Genomic DNA, 18,451 nt, shown 5'->3' with positions numbered 1-18,451 from the left:
TCTGACACATTCCCTTTAGTTATTATTCCACCTGCCAATACTGGACAGGTTGAATTTTATTCTAGCCACATCAAATACAATTACAATATTTGTTTTTTGTAATAAAGTGTCTTCTTCCAATTACACAAAACACTTTCTGCATTGCTCTGAGCAGTGTCAAAAAACGAATACCCACAACTAAACCTATTGTTCATACTGAGCGTACAATGCTTTGTGCATACACATATTTTTCTCTGCACAGTAGTGCTTTTGCTAGGTACTGTGTCAGATCTTGAAGTCCTGGACAGGTTGATGAGCTCTCTTTATAATAACAAATTCAATATTTACATCTATATCGTTGGAAAAAATGCTGTAAAATGCACCTTTTACACTGATTTGTAATGAATTTGCTATTGATGGGAACAGAAAATTCTCTTCCAAACACTCTTTGGAGATGATTGCTCACCAACTACGCATGCTCACAAAGTGGCGTATCTTGTTAGTTCGTTGCACACGTGGAAATTAGTGTGCACACACAGGCCAATCATTTCCACACATAAAGAAAAATAATTAGAGGGAACATTGCACAGGACCATGGAATCAGGGGTGGTTGATGGTCATATCTGCATCACAGATCATCTGGATGTTTATTGGATGGTACTGGTTACGATTCCTGTATTCAGGCTCCACTTCCTGGGGTGCACCGCTTCCACCTGGGTGCAGTTAACTTCTGCTACAACATTACGGAAATGGGCAATGGCAAACAATCTTGCCATTGTTGCATGCATGTGGGTCTGGGTGGTGGGCAGCAGGATGTGTTGATAGGCATGCCGCATGAACGTGTCTAACGCTTGTGCAAGCGCTATTGAGAATGTTGGCTGGGACATGCCATGCAGCATCCCCATAGTCTTTTGGAATGCACCTGTGGCACAGAAGTGGAGGACAGACACCAGTTTATGCAGTGGTGGGATTGCAGTTCTGGTGTGTATGGCGCTTTGGAGATCTGCCTCTATGAGGGTCAGCAGCTCTCCTATGGAGTTCCTGTCCAAGAGATACTGTGAGACCATTTGGCCATCCGTCAGAGCCCAGGGGGATATTATTTGCACTTGTGCTGGATTACATCACCTGCATGATGTTACCTCCACCTTTCTGGGTGGAGGTAACTGTACTGCATTTTTGGTGCAACTACTGCCATTTTTCAATGGTATTTCTGCAGTAGTTTGACCTGGAATTTGGCAGATTAGCATTTGTGATTCTGGCGGTAATTCCGCCAGGTCTAATCCTGTGGCTCTGGCGGAATAAACACCCATTTTTGGTGTCCTACAATTCGACATTGTGGTAAATGAGGCAGTAACGGATTTACTGCCAATTACACCACTTACTGCCAAACTCGTATGAAGGCCAATACCTGTACGAATGACAGCACGTTAGCAAATGGCTAAACCTCTGCATTTGCTTGCTTGCTGAGCAAATACATCTTTTTTTGTTTGTTCATTGGAGGATGTTTTTTCTGCTGACATGGCTATCGAAGGTATTCAAGCAAAGTGGTTCAACACACTTTTGCCTGTGATACAAATGTGTCATTTAATCAGTTTCCTCCCGTTCAGAGGTTTTATCCCATTTTGAATATTAATGTAGTTCTTTTTGCATTATCAAAACCACTATTGAAACACTGCCCACAGTGCTCCAGATAAGATTTTGAGGTATTTTACGCATGATTTTTGAAATTAGAGAGTAAATGCAATTTCAAGAGAGTAAAAATGTGTTTTCTCCTCTGCAAGAGAGTAATACGTATCCAACATATACACCCAGTGCATATGTAAAATCAGACCCGTAGACAAAAAGAGTTGTAGCTCAAAGTTGTCTGGCTTGCCTTTAACCATTTTATTACACTTGCGGAAAATATTCTGCCATGAAATAACTTGTAAGTACAACTGCACACATCCAGGGGTGCACCTGGGGTACAATTTAGACAGGGCTAACCCTTCAAATGTTGGGAGAAGCACTAACTTCAGAGACGGTGGAGGGGTGGCAAACTTACTTGTGTAAGGGCATTTAACTTCTTACTTGTAATGAGACTATTCTAGTGCAGCTTCAATGTTACAATCAGTTAACTCTCTCTTTTAAGTCTGAAACACCCACTTCTTGCAGATCCCGAAGGTCCTAGAAAGTGTCCAAATGGCAGATGGTGTGCAATGAAAGACTCAATATCATAGCATAACAGGGACATTGCAGAGTGGGGGGCAGTACTCTGGACGGCCCAAACCACTTCAGTTGCTGGGAGCAACAGGGGAGAAAATGTAATGCTGGTTCTACCACAGTCTGCTATACTAGAATTTCTGGTGCACTGAATGGCTGGTGGGACTGTCTGCCTGTCAAATCCAGTGTTACGAGATTGGAGGCGGGCCAGCGCAGCAATAATGCATTTCTTTTTTTTTTTATTAGCTTATAAAAACCTTTAAATTAATGCATTTCCATGGGCAATATTGGAGCTACTAGCAGAGGAGCACCCGCGTACACCAATGTGGCCCTACACTTATTAAAACTGTCCTATTGTAGTAAGGGTGTACACGTAATCATTCATAAGCACTCCATTTTTTGCAGTTGAAGTTAGGGTGAGATTACAATATTTGCCCAGGATCACACACTTACGCTAAACAGCGAAGCAGGGATTTTAACCCACTCTTTCAATTTGGGCATGGCCACTTTCTTCCATTCTATACTTACAAATATTTAAGTTTTGGGTGTCAAGACCTACAAAAATACTGTCCTATAGAGATTACTTGCAAAATACCCAAATTGCATACTAAAGCATCATGACAACATGTAAATCCTTATAGCAGCATGTTGGGGCAAAATAATATCACTGTACCTTTATTTTCCACATCCTGAATGGAAAACAATATGATGCAAAAGAAAAATATCCTGATTTAGCCACTTTATTTTCAGCGCTATAAAAACACACCAAAAAATAAGTTGTGCGCATGACACACTGTAACGGGGGGCATGGGGACACAGAGACAGTCAAGGGGGGCGGAGGGACATGACACAGTAACGGGGGCATGGGGACAGAGACAGTCGTGGGGGAGGGCAGGCATGACACGTAACGGGGAGGGCAAGAGGACACAGAGACAGTCACGGGGGTCGGGGGTGCATGACACGGTAACGGGGGGCATGGGGGCAGAGATAGTCACGGGGCGGGGGGGGCAGGCATGACACGTAATGGGGGGCAAGGGGGCACAGAGACAGTCACGGGGGGTGGGGGGAGGGAGGACAGGCATGACACGTAACGGGGGGCAAGGGGGCACAGAGACAGTCACAGGGGCGGGGGAAGGGAGGGCAGGCATGACATGTACCGGGGCAAGGGGGCACAGAGACAGTCGCGGGGGGAGGGAGGGGAGGCATGACATGGTAACGGGGGCAAGGGGGCACAGAGACAGTCACGGGGGGTGGGGGGAGGGAGGGGAGGCATGACACGTAACGGGGCAAGGGGGCACAGAGACAGTCAGGGGGGTGGGGTGAGGGAGGGGAGGCATGACACGGTAACGGGGGGCATGGGGGCACAGAGACAGTCACGGGGGAGGGAGGGGAGGCATGACACGTAATGGGGGCAAGGGGGCCCAGAGACAGTCACGGGGAGGGAGGGGAGGCATGACACGTAACGGGAGCAAGGGGGTACAGAGACAGTCACGGGGGTGGGAGGAGGGAGGGCAGGCATGACACGGTAACGGGGGCAAGGGGGCACAGAGACAGTCACGCAGGGTGGGGGGAGGGAGGGGAGGCATGACACGTAACAGGGGCAAGGGGGCACAGAGACAGTCACGGGAGGGTGGGGGGAGGGAGGGCAGGCATGACACGTAACGGGGGCAAGGGGGCACAGAGACAGTCACGGGGCGGGGAGGGAGGGCAGGCATGACACGTAACGGGGCAAGGGGGCACAGAGACAGTCGCGGGGGGAGGGAGGGGAGGCATGACATGTAACGGGGGCAAGGGGGCACAGAGACAGTCACGGGGGGTGGGGGAGGGAGGGGAGGCATGACACGGTAACGGGGGGCATGGGGCACAGAGACAGTCACGGGGGAGGGAGGGGAGGCCTGACACGTAACGGGGCAAGGGGGCACAGAGACAGTCACGGGGAGGGAGGGGAGGCATGACACGTAACGGGGGCAAGGGGGCACAGAGACAGTCACGAGGAGGGAGGGGAGGCATGACACGTAACGGGGGGCAAGGGGGCACAGAGACAGTCATGGGGGGTGGGGGGAGGAGGGGAGGCATGACACGGTAACTGGGGCACGGGGGCACAGAGAGAGTCACGGGGGGTGGGGGAGGGAGGGGAGGCATGACACGTAACGGGGGCAAGGGGGCACAGAGACAGTCGTGGGGGGAGGGAGGGCAGGCATGACATGTAACGGGGGGCAAGGGGGCACAGAGACAGTCACGGGGGCGGGTGGAGGGAGGGCAGGCATGACATGTAACGGGGGGCAAGGGGGCACAGACAGTCACGGGGGTGGGGGACGGAGGGGAGGCATGACACGTAACGGGGCAAGGGGGCACAGAGACGGTCACGGGGGTGGGCGGAGGGAGGGCAGGCAAGACACATAACGGGGGGGGAAGGGGGCACAGAGACAGTCGCGGGGGGAGGGGAGGCATGACACGGTAATGGGGGGCATGGGGGCAACAGAGAGTCACAGGGTGGGGGGGCAGGCTATGCTGCTGATGACAAAGGAAACGTGTTTCCCAGAGTCACAGCCCCCCCGAGACACACAGGCTGCGTCGACAACACTGTGGTGGAGTTCATCAGGGACACAGCCTGTGTCTCAGGGGGACTGTGACTCTGGGAAACGGGAAGTTGGTTGATCATCTGACCCGAGCAGATGGATTTGCTTTGGAAGAAACAAAATACTTTGAACTGGTTTCAATTGCGGTTTTATTTCTCTCTGACAGCCCTGACCATGCGAGATTCGATCAGATAGCGGTCCGGGCTGTCAGACAGAAAATAAAAATTACATTGAAAAGCGCCTGCAGCAGAAGGGCGGGTTGCTTACCTGGCTGGTGTCACCGCGTTTGTGGCCTCCTCTCTCAGCTTACTCTACAAATGAAAAAACGTAGCAGAAGGACACGTGCGTTTCTGGAAAGGTCTTCCAGGGCCAAGGGGGTGGGTTGAGCCCTGGATTAGGATACATGTCTCAGAGAGACTGGCAAGGGAAGGGCCTGCCTGCCTCAAGGCAGGAGCTTGCTACAGTGCCATCTAGTGGTGGAAAGTATGCTCTTTTTAATTAATAAACACAGCGTACATGGTACGCAGTAGAAACAAAAATCATCCGTATTTCCCATAATTAGATGCGTAAATAAGCACAATACGCACCTTATCTAGAGGGCTGACTGCCCACCAGTAATCTGAAACTGTCAAACTGGAAACGGAAGGTTGCTTTTATCATTGTTTTATCTCCAATCAGCGTGTCAGAAAATTACGGATTCATTGTGAGTCCTGCTCTTTGCTCTCTAGCAGCTACCAGAGCTTCATCTGCATCAAGAGATTTCCCCAGATCAGATGTTTTTAGATTTATTCGGCGAGACCGAGTTATGGGGATTTGGAGGGCATGTGAGTGAGCTGAACTTGTTATACTGCACATACCAGCCTGCCACTCTTTCAGGTGAAATCAATGTTCTGTTCCACTGCTCTGTGGGCAGCACAGTCCAGCAGTCCGGAAGATATGAGGGGTGACTAAGGACCACCAGCACACGAGTTGCTGCAGCGAGAAACGTGTAGCAAATCTCTGCCTATACCTGTGCATTTGCCCACTGTTCTTTCCATGTGTACACTTGTTCTTGTTTTGCGGGTTGCAGCTTACAAAATGTCACCCTCGTTGTAATCAATTGTACATTTCTTTATATAGATCTGTGGAAAGGGTTGCAGGCATCCGAGCAATCTGAAGAAACATATTCGAACTGTGCACAAGGAAGACATGCGGGTTCAAATTAACAGAGAGCATGCTTCGCCTAGATTCTATAAGAACTCGCACCCCCAAGCAAAGAGCAATAACGAACTTCTTCAGCAGATTCTATCCACCACTCTCTCAACACTGCAGTCTGCGTCCTCTTCCTCCATGGGCCCAGTTGAACAGACTGTATCTTCAACAGCAACAGCCGCTCCTGTCACTCTCACTTACATCTCTATGTCCACTCTTGCACAGCAACAGCAGACACAGTCAGCAAATCCTCTTCCTCTTGAGTGTGTCAGCGCTACTCCGGATACAACTGGTTCCACCTGACGACTGAAACAAATCAATAGAAGGAAAGGTTACTTTTGGACTCTCCCAGGAAATACATGTTTTAAGTATACTGGGCAAAGTACACAAACAGGATTACTTAATCTAGCAGAAGTTTATTATACAAGTACAATACTTTTCGTAAACATGTATATCAGTTGGCGTGCAATGTACGCATTTCTGCATTAGGATACCCCTCATCTCTGCAAGCCTAAACATGTATTTCTTTTTTTCACTATTCATAGTGCCAAAACTTAACTAACTGCATCTCTCCATTCTATCTACAGAATTTCGATGGATGCAAAGCACACTGCCAATTCGCCATGTTTAGCCATACCCAACATATTTCATTATATACTGCCCTGTAGTTTGGGCATTAAATGCCACCACTACGATGGTACCCGGCACATAATTATGTACCATTCTGTGTTTAAACTTATTCATGCTTGTACTCAATTCCCAACCATGGTATTAGTAATGTAGTTGATAAGACACTCCACGTTGGAAAAGATATACGTTTTGCGAGCTAGGTTTGAACCTCTGTCATTGTTTTACTTGTTTTCCTCCATTGTAAACAGTTATGATCTAAAATGGATAGCTCAGGGGCAACATGCCTTGGAAGCAAGACGACATGGCCGCGCTTAGAAACCTCTGGGCATTAAGTGCTTTATAAATAACCTATCATATCATATCAACCACTGAAAATTAACAGTATTACAAATTAAGATTGGGCTATTTTCCAAAGGAGTGAAGACAGATATGGGAATGCTGAAGATTAGAGTGCAGCCATGGGAAGTGCTCTAGTATTTTCTCTTACCTTTTTAATACAAAGTGACCACCTGCCAAATGATTGTGATTATGCAAGACCATCGTTGAACACTCACAGTACCAATTTCTTGCCATGGCAGCGTCCCTCCCTTTGCTGCTTTGGTTAGTCACTGTCTCACCCTCCGATAGCAGCTCTTTGGGACTGATTTAGGAACTATTTGCAGCACTAAGTGTGACAGATCCGCTTGACTATGAAAGCCACGGCGGTAATATTAATAATTACTTTTATTAACTCTTTTAGTGCCCTTAGGGCTAATGTATAAATTCCAATTTCCTTAGAAAAGTATTGAAGTCCCAGCAGTGAATGGGTTAATATACATATAAATATATGGGCCTGTGCACCAGTTAAGACTGTGGAGAATGTATTCTGAATTAATCAAAGGCCTTTTCATAGAAGGAATCATGAACGTGATGGTGCCCTGCAAGTCCGGCCATACAGTAGTGTGGGCAGAGATAGAACAAGTATGACACCAATTATCTGGAGTATTGAACCCACAGTTCTTCCAGTTGCTCCATGTTAAGGATGTTGCTGCCCCACCCCAACCTGAAAGGGAGAGACCTTCAAGGTGTGCGAACTGGGAGTTTTACTGAAGCTACTGTGGCTGTTGTTCAACACTTGTTCACAGTTGAAATTCACTACAGTATGGCGGGGGGCGGGGGGCTCACGAACAATGGATAGCCATATCCAAGCTCCTGCTTAATACTCTACACTGCTTCAGTTTTGTGGCAGTATTTGTTTAACACATAGCATGTTCTTGCACAGGCTTGTGCGAGAACAAGCACTATCTAGAGAGAGCTTTGGGCAGTGATGTGGAAGAACGAGGCCATATACGTCACCATTTGTGGGCAAAGTCACCATGAAAAAAGTATTTTGTATTTAGGGACTCAACTCGCCACTGTGAAATACCATTATTGACTGATTGCTTCCTCAAACTGCTCATGTGATAAAGAGCATTGGTTGACCAGAAGGGCCCAAACCAAGAAAACGATGCAGTTTCCACTTCATGAGGGCCTACGGTACGAGTCCTCTATGTATATTGATCATTTGGGATGGATGCAACTAGGGAATTTTGAATTCAAGTTAATGATGACCTTCTTTTGCCTCAACCTGTTCCCTTAGGACAGCATTGCCCAGTCAGAATATGCGTGCCACATTTTAAGAACCTACTGGATATATGTTTATTGATAATGACTTTAAGTCGGTAGAACCTGTTTACTGTCAAAAATTAAATAAAGAAATGAAAAAAGAGCATGGGTGTTGTTCAGTTTTATCTCAGGAAAAAAATATTTGAGTACCTTTTTATTAAGATGTATTATTAATAATGAGCAGAATAAAAATTAATACCATAAACTGCATTGCTACAGTCGGTATTTCTTAATATAGTCAATGTAAGGGACCAGGACTAGAACACCAATAACGCATTTGTAGAGATGCCATCTTTTCACAGTGGGTTCAAGGGCCACTTGTGCATAGCCCATTCTCCCATGGCTCGCACTCCAAAAATGTGCATAACTTGCATATCTTCACCCACCTCACTAAAAGGACAAAATGCGCTGTGAAACCACCACATTGTGCACAAATGCATTAGTATTAGAAACCAGAACTGATCACTTTTTTTACTTTTTTGTGAAAGTGTTTTATTAGTGTAGATGCACTGCTCCATGGAAAATTGACGTTTTTGATTTGTGCTTAATTTGACAGATGAGCACTTCATCTTATTTTCATCACTGTCCATATGCCAGGCTCCTTGATGCATTATTTTCAACTTGACCCCACCAATAACCTTTGAGCCTGGTTGTTTTTTTTGTTTTTTTTTTAGATGGGACAGCAAGACTGTACACTTCTGGACTATGAAAACTGCAGATTTTAGGAGGTCACGTGGGACAAATCTCTGGGACTGTTTGGCAGAAGCAGACCTCCGCAAAAAGTCATTGTTCACACATAAAAGGCTTGCTTTGCATCTAAAAGGTTCATCACTTAGTGTACCTTGTTTCTCAGCCTTCCCTGCTCGAGGTCTTCCTGACACCTTTGCAAACTCGAGGGTTTAGTGTTCTATTGCAGGCCAAACCCTTGAGTCGCAGGTACGTGGACATCGGTGCATTTGATAGAGAAATGAAAGCCCAAATCCCTCTAGTACTTTGATGGCCAGATGAGTTGTTATGCATGGATTTCCAGTATGAATGCCCCTATCAGCATATTGTTAAGAATGTTGCTGCCACCAACACCACCTGAAATGGCCGACGACACGTAGGCTAAAGCAGAGCGCACATGCCAGTTGCTGCGACTGCAGAAGATGCATATCTGACTGCGTGCCATTGTAAAATGCCTAAAATAAAAAAAAAATAAACTCTGAAAATAATTAAAGGAGACCATCTGTGATGAGGCTCTACCCAGAACCCATGGTTGCTCACATCCATGGGTAAGTTTTCTAACATCTAGTGCCTGAGAAGGTGGCACTAATGTGTGCTATGAAAAGGGCATGCATGTCTAAATGCTTTGACCCCTGTTGTATTAGAGAAATCAAGTGGTGAAATAGTGGACAGCGTATCATAAGGCTGTATTGGATGCTTCTTAGGGTCATCATGGAGTAAAAATAGTGCTGATGCGAGTGAATGAAATGGGGGTTTCAGGAGAAAAAAGGAAGCAATGTTTGTTTATTGAATTTCTAATGCGCAACAGACCCGGGGGTAAAGGGCGCAGCAGGAAGAAGGTACAAAGCTTAAAAGGTTACATAGTGAATATCAATATGGCATACAGGGCAACTACAGACCAAATGTAGATATAAGCATACATATGAAATACAGTTTCAGTACAGTACAGTGAATTCCAAGAATAAAATGACAATGCTTTACAGTGTGCAGTAATGGGTAGCGAAGTATACAGTTATGCAGATGTCTTAATTTACACTAGTCTTCAGTCCGGTTGAGGAGGGTGCTATAACTCTTTCTGAAATGTAAATAAGGTTGGTCAACTCTCATCTCGTGGGGTAGGCAGTTCCAAAGTTTAGCGGCCTTCACAGGGAAGCTATTGCCGCCAATCTTTGTAGATTTGAATCTCGGTACCGCAAGGCAGTTTGCATTAATGGTTCTAGTGGGCCTATTGGATGATCTTCTCATCAATTTGTTAGTTAGGTAACTGGGGGCAGCATTGTGTAGTGCTTTATGTGTCAGGGAGGCAATTTTTAGCTGTATCTTGTTATGTGTGGACAGCCATTTATGTTGGCGTCTGATGTAGGTCATGTGCTCTATTTTATTGATGCCTAGTGCGGCTCTAAGAGCGTAATTTTGTAATTTCTGGATGCTAGTTTTGTTGGCGCCACTGTAGAGGGCATTGCAGTAGTCTAATCTGGATAGAATTAATGCTCTGGCCAAGATAATTCAGTTGCCGTTTGAAAGGAAGTACTTGCCTGCTCTGATCAACTTGCAAGTGTATGCTGTTGTAGAGGCCAGGGATTTCACTTGTTTGTTGAAGGACATGGTTGCGTCCAGATAGAAACCCAGGATTTTTACCTCCTTTGAGGCTTTAATGTTATAACCATCAATGGTGAATGATTTGTATTCATGACCTAATTTAGTGATGTTAGAGGGGGTGCCTAAGATTATCAACTCTGTCTTGTCATCATTCAGGCAGAGACAGTGGGAGGCCATCCATGCCTGAATGATGAGATAAATCCTATTCACCAACGCCAGGTCCTTGACATGATCCCCAGAAAGCGAGAGGAGAATCTGTGTATCGTCTGCATAGTTGGTGTAGGTGATACCCAGAAGGTCCAAATCGTCAAACAAAGGTTTGGTGAATATGTTGCAAAGAGTTGGCGACAGGCATGAGCCCTGAGGCACCCCGCAAAGGATCGGGGTCGGGTCGGCCTCTGCTGAAGGGGAGAACACTCTCATGGTTCTATCACTCAGGAATGATTTTGTCCACCTGACAGCGTCAGTAGAGAAGTGGGCTGCTGAGTCCAGGTGCCTGCAGAGGACCTAGTGATCGACCAGGTCGAATGCCGCTGAGAGATCGAGTAATAGGAGTAGTGCAGTCTTCCCTTTGTCTCTCAGCTCATCGATTTGGGTTTTTAAGTCTATCAATGCCGTTTCCATCCTGTGTAACGGTCAGTAGCCTGATTGTCTAACCCCTAAGAGTTTATGAAGCTCAAGGTATTTTTTAATCTGCATATAGGCAGCTTTATCCAAAATTTTGAGGAGAAATGGTACCGTCGTGATAGGGCGGTAGTTAGTGGCAATGAGGGGATCTAACGTTTGCTTCTTTAGAAGTAGGAGGACCCAGGATTCTTTAAGGTTGGCTGGGACAGTGCCAGTGGAGAATGAGACGTTAATTCATTTTGAGATAAATGTGGGAAGGTCTCTGGCCGCATCTTTTATAATGTATGCTGGGCAGACATCGCCCTTACAGTTGGAAGGTTTGAGTGATAAGATAATTTTTTCTACCTCTACAGCAGAAGTTTTAGTGAAGCAGAAACTACTGTTTTGATTAGTAGTCACAACACTAGGCGGGATAAAATTAGCCGGCTGTGGTAAGTTCAGAGCGTCTTTCTTAGTTTTAATTTTGTTTTGTAAGGTGTTTATTTTATTGATTAGAGCTTGTTGAATCTTTGAGCACCAGGTTTTATTTTTATTGCAAACGTCTGGTGTCGAGATCGGAGACTCCAATTCTTTTAGGATGGTAAATAGTTCTTTCATACTTGAGTTGGATTTGGCAATACGTTCATTGTAAGAATTTCGTTTTGCCAGATACATTTTGTTTTTGTATTGCATTGAGATTGTGGTTAGCTTTTTTTTATTCTCGCTGGAGGGGCATAGTCTCCAGGTGGTTTCACACTTTCTTTTCAGTATTCGTAAGTCCTTTAGTTTAGGAGTGAACCACTTATTGAGGTGTGATTTATTTTAGCTTGGTCTCAATTTGAGGGGGGCAATTTTATCTAATGTGGTAAACATGATTTTGTTGTATTCCTGTACAAGGGTGCTTGGGTAAAGATTATCCGGCAGAGAACTGAAGGTTGGTAGAATATTGGGAATCACGTTGTCCACTGTAATATTCTTTTTATTTCTGGTTGGACAAGGTGGTGCTTTTTGTAAGCCCAAGAGTCGTGGTCTAGTAGTTGATAGTGTGATGGACACGAGGGAGTGGTCGGCCCATGATTGAGGGGAGACGGAGGTAATAGTCGCGGTGCAATTGTAATTGGCTACCCAATCCAGGGTTCTGCCCCTTATATGGGTAGGTTTGTTTACTTTTTGTGATAGTCCAAGAGCATCGAGAGAATTGGCAATTTCCTGAGCATGTTTATCTGCTGGGTCGTTAAAACCTAGATTAAAGTCGCTTAGCAACAGAAGTTGGGAGGTAGGTTTGAGGTTATTGGCAAGTATGTTGTGCAGGTCCTCCTTAAATGTTCCGAGGGGACCAGGAGGTCTGTATATTATGTGCATAGTAAGTGATTGGGAGTTATTTAGCAGGAGTTTGGCAGAGAGGATTTCACATGATTGCATAGTTTGGTGAGGGACTAGTCTCACTGAAAGGCTTTCTCTGGATATAATAGCTATTCCACCGCCTCGAGATTCCACTCTATCTTGTCTGGAAATGGTGTAACCTTCTGGGATGGCTAGCATGAGTGCAGGTCCTGCAGCATTATGTAGCCAGGACTCTGCTATAGCTAACGAGTCCAGGTCGCCTTCTGTAATTAAGTCAGATATATGAATAGCATGTGCCACGAGGGATCTCACATTGAGAAGAGCTCCTTTAATGGGGTGATCCTCTATAGCTGGAGTCAAACATGGAGTATGGGTACTAGGAACCATAGGCTTGGTCAGGGCTGTACCCGTTTGATTTGCCGTGATGCAGAGGGCAGATGGGGAAGTGGGACGTTTGGCAGAGTTGGTAATCCCACTGTGGAGATAGTTAGTTTTCTTATTAGTGGGTGGTAGGGATCTGGTCAAAGGTTCATACAGTTTAGGAAGTCTGGCACGCAATTTGAGATTTCTAGAAATCGTAGTTCGTGAAGCTGTAGTGTATTCTCTTAAAGACATTCACAAAGCAGGACTACAAGTATTAGGAGCCATGTTTATCGGGTTATGTGGGACTAGTCTGGTGTTCTCTAGTGTAGACCCAATGATGTAGTCTGAGAGACTGGTGGCCAAGAGTAGTAAGGCAACGAGAGTGAAGTAAGTGATACTTTGGCCTGTCATGTTCATCAATACGTCAGAATGTGGCTGTGGGTGGAAGAGTTTTCCAGTAGATCAAAGGCGGGTTAAAACACAAGTCAAATGTTACTCTCAGGAAATGTGGGTATTTAGCGCATATTCATGGACAATAGAGGATTAAGGGGAGAGATGTATTGCGGTAGGTATTCAATAAAGACTAGGCTCACAGTTGGATAAGGTCTTAGCTACCATTAGAGTTCGATGCTTGGTCGCTCGTACGGTAAACTATGCACCCATACACATAAACTATATAAATGGGTAAGCAGAAGTAGCAGTGCTCACAATTGGATACATGAATCAGATAATGCACAGAGGCTGGGCTCCCAATTGGATGGGGAGATCACTTGTTGCACGAGGAGGTGAACAGTCATAAACGCTAGCAAATGACAGCAGATCTAAGGGGACATGGGTGAGCACAATGTGTCCAAATGTCTCTCTTACGCCATACTCTAGCATTCCAATCCAGTGGAGAGTAATGTAGTAGACATTTCAGCGAAGGCATCATTAAGTAGACACAGACAACTTAATAGAGCTATGGGATACACACCTTTATTAACTAAAAAGGGGGGGTTGAAAAAAGGCCTAACCGGCCCTATGCTAAAGTGGGATTTCCCTAGCTAAATAACACTAATGATATTCTGTGTCAGGAAGTCCAAAGCAGTCTGTCTGTGTCCAAAACCTATACTTGCCATCACACCTATACAATGTGTAGGGATGTCAGCATTAAATGAGAAGTGTTCAAAATAAAAGGTTCAAAGCTTCCAGCTCTTGGGTGGAAAAAGGGTTTCCCTTCCCCAAGATTCAAATAGTTCATGTTACAAAAAGGGGTTTCCCTTCCCCAAGCTTTCAATTTGTCCAATGTTCCAAAATAACACAATTCCTTGGGATATTCAATGTTCAAAAATAATACAATTCCTTTGGATATTCCCCAGCTCTTCGGGTTTGGTTACCTTTCACCAATTTATAAAGTTCAATTCCTAAATTTTAGTTGACAATGGTTTTCCTTTATTCAATCACAACAATCAGAAAGTGGCTTTTCCTTAGGTGGTTGTTTTCGGTCTAGGAGCAGTTGTAGTATCACATGATCCTCCCATTACAGGTCACGCAACGAAACACCTTACTTGGATCTGTTTCGTAGGTATCTTGCCACAGTTACAGCTTCACAATGAGGCTTAACTTAGTATTCTTTCAAGTTCCCTTGAAGCTTTACATTCACTTGTTTTGTCATCATTCACTTGTTTAGTAGCTTTTTACTTGTAAGAACAAGATATGCTTCCCAGTATGCTCTCCTTCTAGGCAATTCAGTTACTGTTATAGCTCTTTTGCACAATCCACCATAAGTTTCCCAGTACACTCTCATGCTAGGAAACTGTTTCTCTGTTTCAAGTTTCTTGATCAAAGCATCTGGCATCCTATTGCCAGGTTTCTCTTGCATACTGGCTTTGTTACTATTATAGTTCATTTGCACATTTGTTTTTGACTCTTGGCAATGCTTGCTTATTTAACTCTGGGCAATGCTTGCTTATTTGACTCTTGGAAATGCTTGCTTTTATGGCTTCTCATCACGTGAAATACTTTTTCATATTGGTTTCATTATATTCAATTCAGATATTCAAAATGAAATGTCTTTTGCACTAAACCACCCATCCAACATGTCTTTTCATCCAGGCCGACTCACCGGCCTTCTCACGGTCTGTTTTACACTTTTTGCAGCTTTCCGGAGAACCATATCCACTCGCAGTCTGCTTGCGCTGGTTCCTTCTGGCATATGGCGTCTTCCACGGTTTCCTCGCTTACCCGCTGCTTACTTCAGGGCGCTGGTAAACTGCAGTCAGCGGTCCTGCACCTTGATTGTTCGAGAGTCTCTCCATTGCTCTCGGTACCTTCACTCCGTGCCGCACTGCTTCCTCAGCTCCGCCTCAGACTGCCAATGAGCCCCTCTCGCTCGCTCGCTGCACTGGATCACGCTCTCTGTACCTCCCTGTGTCTTGGGAAGGTGCCTTCTCCCCACCACAACTTCTGCCCCAGAACCCTTCTTTGCGCTCTTCTCTGTACTTCTTTCTGTACCTCTCTCTAAGCCTCTCTGCTCAGCCTCTTTTAAAGCTCCCGGCTCCATGATCATTAGTCTAACAACCAGACTGCTCATGTTTCTTCTTCCAGTCTGTCTTCTGTGTTAATGTTGGCCTCCTCATCTAACTACCTAAGTGGTGTTTATGTGAGTAAGGGCCTCATTACGAGGTTGGAGGTAGCCATGGCGCTATCAGCGCCATGGCTACCTCCAAAACCCTTCAGACTCCGCCCTGGTGAATGGAGCAATTACCGGTCCATTCCAAGGTTGGCGGGACCGGTAATTCCCCATTCACTAGGGCCCTTCCCCATTCCCATTTGAGCCCACATAGGGCCGAATGGGAATGGGGAAGGCGCTAATAACGGTACCGTAAATTACGGTACCGTTATTAGCTCTAAAGTCCCTTTGCGGGTCCCGTCCTTAACGCCTGCTAAAATCAGGCATTAAGGAAGGACCCGCAAAGAGAACTCGTAGTAGGGCGGTAAGGGTTTAACGGCACCGGTCTCGTTACCGGTGACCGTTAACCCTTACCGCCCTACTTGTAATGAGGCCCTAAAAGTCCAAAAAGAGAGGATGTATGCCTCTGGTGTGTCTCTTACTCATCCCAACACTTGACTGGTGTTTACTGGGGGATGATTTATGTAAAAGATAGGGAAAGGACTGGCAATAACCCACAAATGGCTGAGGGATATTGGATTCATTAGAAAAGTAGAAAAGGTAACAAACAAACATTGCACTAACTAACTATATATATATTTCTGAGGCTTGTGGAATCTGCTTAGATCACATGCTGTGCATAGGCCGACCTCTAGTGGAAGTTGCGGAGTATTACAGTTTGTTTTTCGAAACTCGAAAATGGGCGTCAACACAGGGCGTGCCAGTAATACTATCCCTAGTGTGACGTCCACTGTACCCAAGATCCCTCGCGCGTCTAGGATCCTCAGATTGTTTTTTTCCACCATACTGGTCGGAAGCATCTTGCGGAGTCCCCTGGCCTTCGCCATACTTTTGCTAAAAATTTAAAGAATAATCTATTAACATCCTTCCCCACCCCAACATCGAACTTCGACAACTCGACGCCGGCTGGAGAAGAAATCGACCGTCGGCTGCTGCACGACGGATTTGGGCCTCGGAAGGCCTCTGGCCTCGGCCCGGGCCTTGGAAGGCCTCTGGCCTCGGCCCTGCAAGTAGGGAGAGTGGGGGGTGGTACATACTCTACACTCTTGGTATATAGGTACACCTTATACATTTCCTACACTTAACAGCCCGCTGCCTCAAGGTGCGTATGGAGGGTACCCCTTTTCAATTCTGCCCCAAGTGCAATCGCAAATACCCTTGGGTCGACAGGCACGCCACGTGCAATCTCTGCTTGCCGAGGGACCACCCCGAAGCGAACTGCAGAGCGTGTAGTAGGTTTAAACCTAAGACACTTAAGGACCGTTCGACGAAGCGTTGGGCCCACCACGCCAGGCAGGTGGCCATGGCAGCGGAGGGCACCTTCAGCGATGGCAGCGACGCCGTTCTTTCGGACGGCGAGGGCATTACGGCGTCGAAAGACAGCCGAGCACAGGTCCCTGACCTCGGAAGGTCGTCCGGCAGGGCGGCTATGGGGAAGACCCCCGGCGACACAAGCGCTTCACATACTACACACACTAAACACACTAAGTCCAACCGAGACTCGACGATGTCGAGTTCTTGGAAAGAGGCACAAACAGAACGGTCCGATTCGGTGTCCTCTGGGCGCTCTCGATCAAGATCGCCGCATGACTCCAGGCAATCATCCACTCTTGCCAAGAGTGCCTCGCTCCCTAGGCTAACAGAAGTTTGATCGTCGGGAGACGAAGACGACTTCCACCCCCAGGCCGCGCTCCAGGAGTCGGAGCCCGCAGTTAAAATCAGCGAGGCCCCACGCTCGAAGGACAGGGACACCACCCCTGATCCTCGACGCCAGGCGTCGAAAACCTCCAGAGCCACGAAAGGACAGGGAAAACACTTTTCCACTCACGGGGAGGGGGGAAAACAGCAGACGAAACAACCTTTGCACTCTTCCACACCTGTGAAACACACCACTCCCCCTAGACAGACAGACAAGACCAGGTCTGCTGATATGTCTAAAACCAGCAAAGCTACGCAAGATAAATCCCATAGACCTGCTGAGAGAGTCATTCCCAGTTCCAAAAAATGGTCCAGTGAAGACATAGATAGGGTCATGTCCAGAATGTCTTCTTTAGCTGACTTTTATAATAAAAATCCAGAACATTTCCTCTCGTATGACCCACAAGGGGCGACACCCTCAAGCTCTAAGGATCCTATCCCCCCGAATAAAAAGCCCCGGTTTGAAACACCGATGAGGTCAGACCCCTTCGAGGTACAACCATACTCAAGACCATACTCACTGTATCAGGGAGAGGCTTCCTTTGGTGAGGACCAAGAATTTGGCATGGTAGAAGAGCAAACGGACGGGCTACTATGGGGATGATGAGGACCAGGAAGAGGAAGAGGAGGACCCGGAAACATACAGGGTAGACTCCCCGGTAGATAACGAAGCCCCGGTTACCGACTCCCCGGTCGATAACCAACCCCTCCTAAACGAGGTTCTCGCACGCGCAGCAGAACACTTCCACATTGACACCCACGGTGTCCAGGAGGAGAGGGACTTCGCCGAAGAGTTAGTGGGAGAAAGGAGGCCTGTTGCCCAGACCATCCCTATCCTTAAGTCCATTCAGCGAATAATAGATCCGTCCCTGGTGAACCCGAACCTCACCAGAGCAGTCAATCCCAGGGTTGAAAAACTTTTCAGGGCGGCCCAGTCTGACCCTCTCTATATAAGAGGACATCTGAAGCCAGACTCCCTAGTTGTCACCAACACTCGTTAGAGGGCTGGAACACCCTTGTCATCGTCCGAAGCTCCTCCCGACAAGGAGAGCAAAAAACTATACGGTTTCGGCAACAAAGTAGCCGCAACGTCCGCCTATCAAGCAAGGATTGCAAACTCCACCACTCTGTTGGCCAGTTACAACTGCCATCAGTGGGAAGAAGTCGCGGCACTCATAGCCTCTGCTCCTGAACCTTTAAAGGGCCAATTAGCTCGGATTTC

At 46.6% G+C, this 18,451-nt stretch overlaps 1 protein-coding gene across 2 annotated transcripts in view; it reads left to right on the top strand.

Moving 5' to 3' along the window:
• Positions 1–8,325, top strand: part of LOC138515767 (myoneurin-like) — a 562,617-nt gene extending 554,292 nt beyond the window's left edge. For both annotated transcript variants that reach the window (XM_069630477.1, XM_069630478.1), the window contains exon 6: positions 5,877–8,325. In XM_069630477.1, the coding sequence (XP_069486578.1) occupies positions 5,877–6,251 (375 nt within the window). In that variant the 3' untranslated portion in view covers positions 6,252–8,325. The remainder of the gene's footprint in view (positions 1–5,876) is intronic.
• Positions 8,326–18,451: the final 10,126 nt, after the last annotated feature.

This window comes from Ambystoma mexicanum, chromosome 6q (genome assembly GCF_040938575.1).
Source record: "Ambystoma mexicanum isolate Mex_15411 chromosome 6q, UKY_AmexF1_1, whole genome shotgun sequence".
Taxonomy (NCBI): Eukaryota; Metazoa; Chordata; class Amphibia; order Caudata; family Ambystomatidae; genus Ambystoma; species Ambystoma mexicanum.
This window is presented reverse-complemented; position numbering and strand designations above follow the sequence as displayed.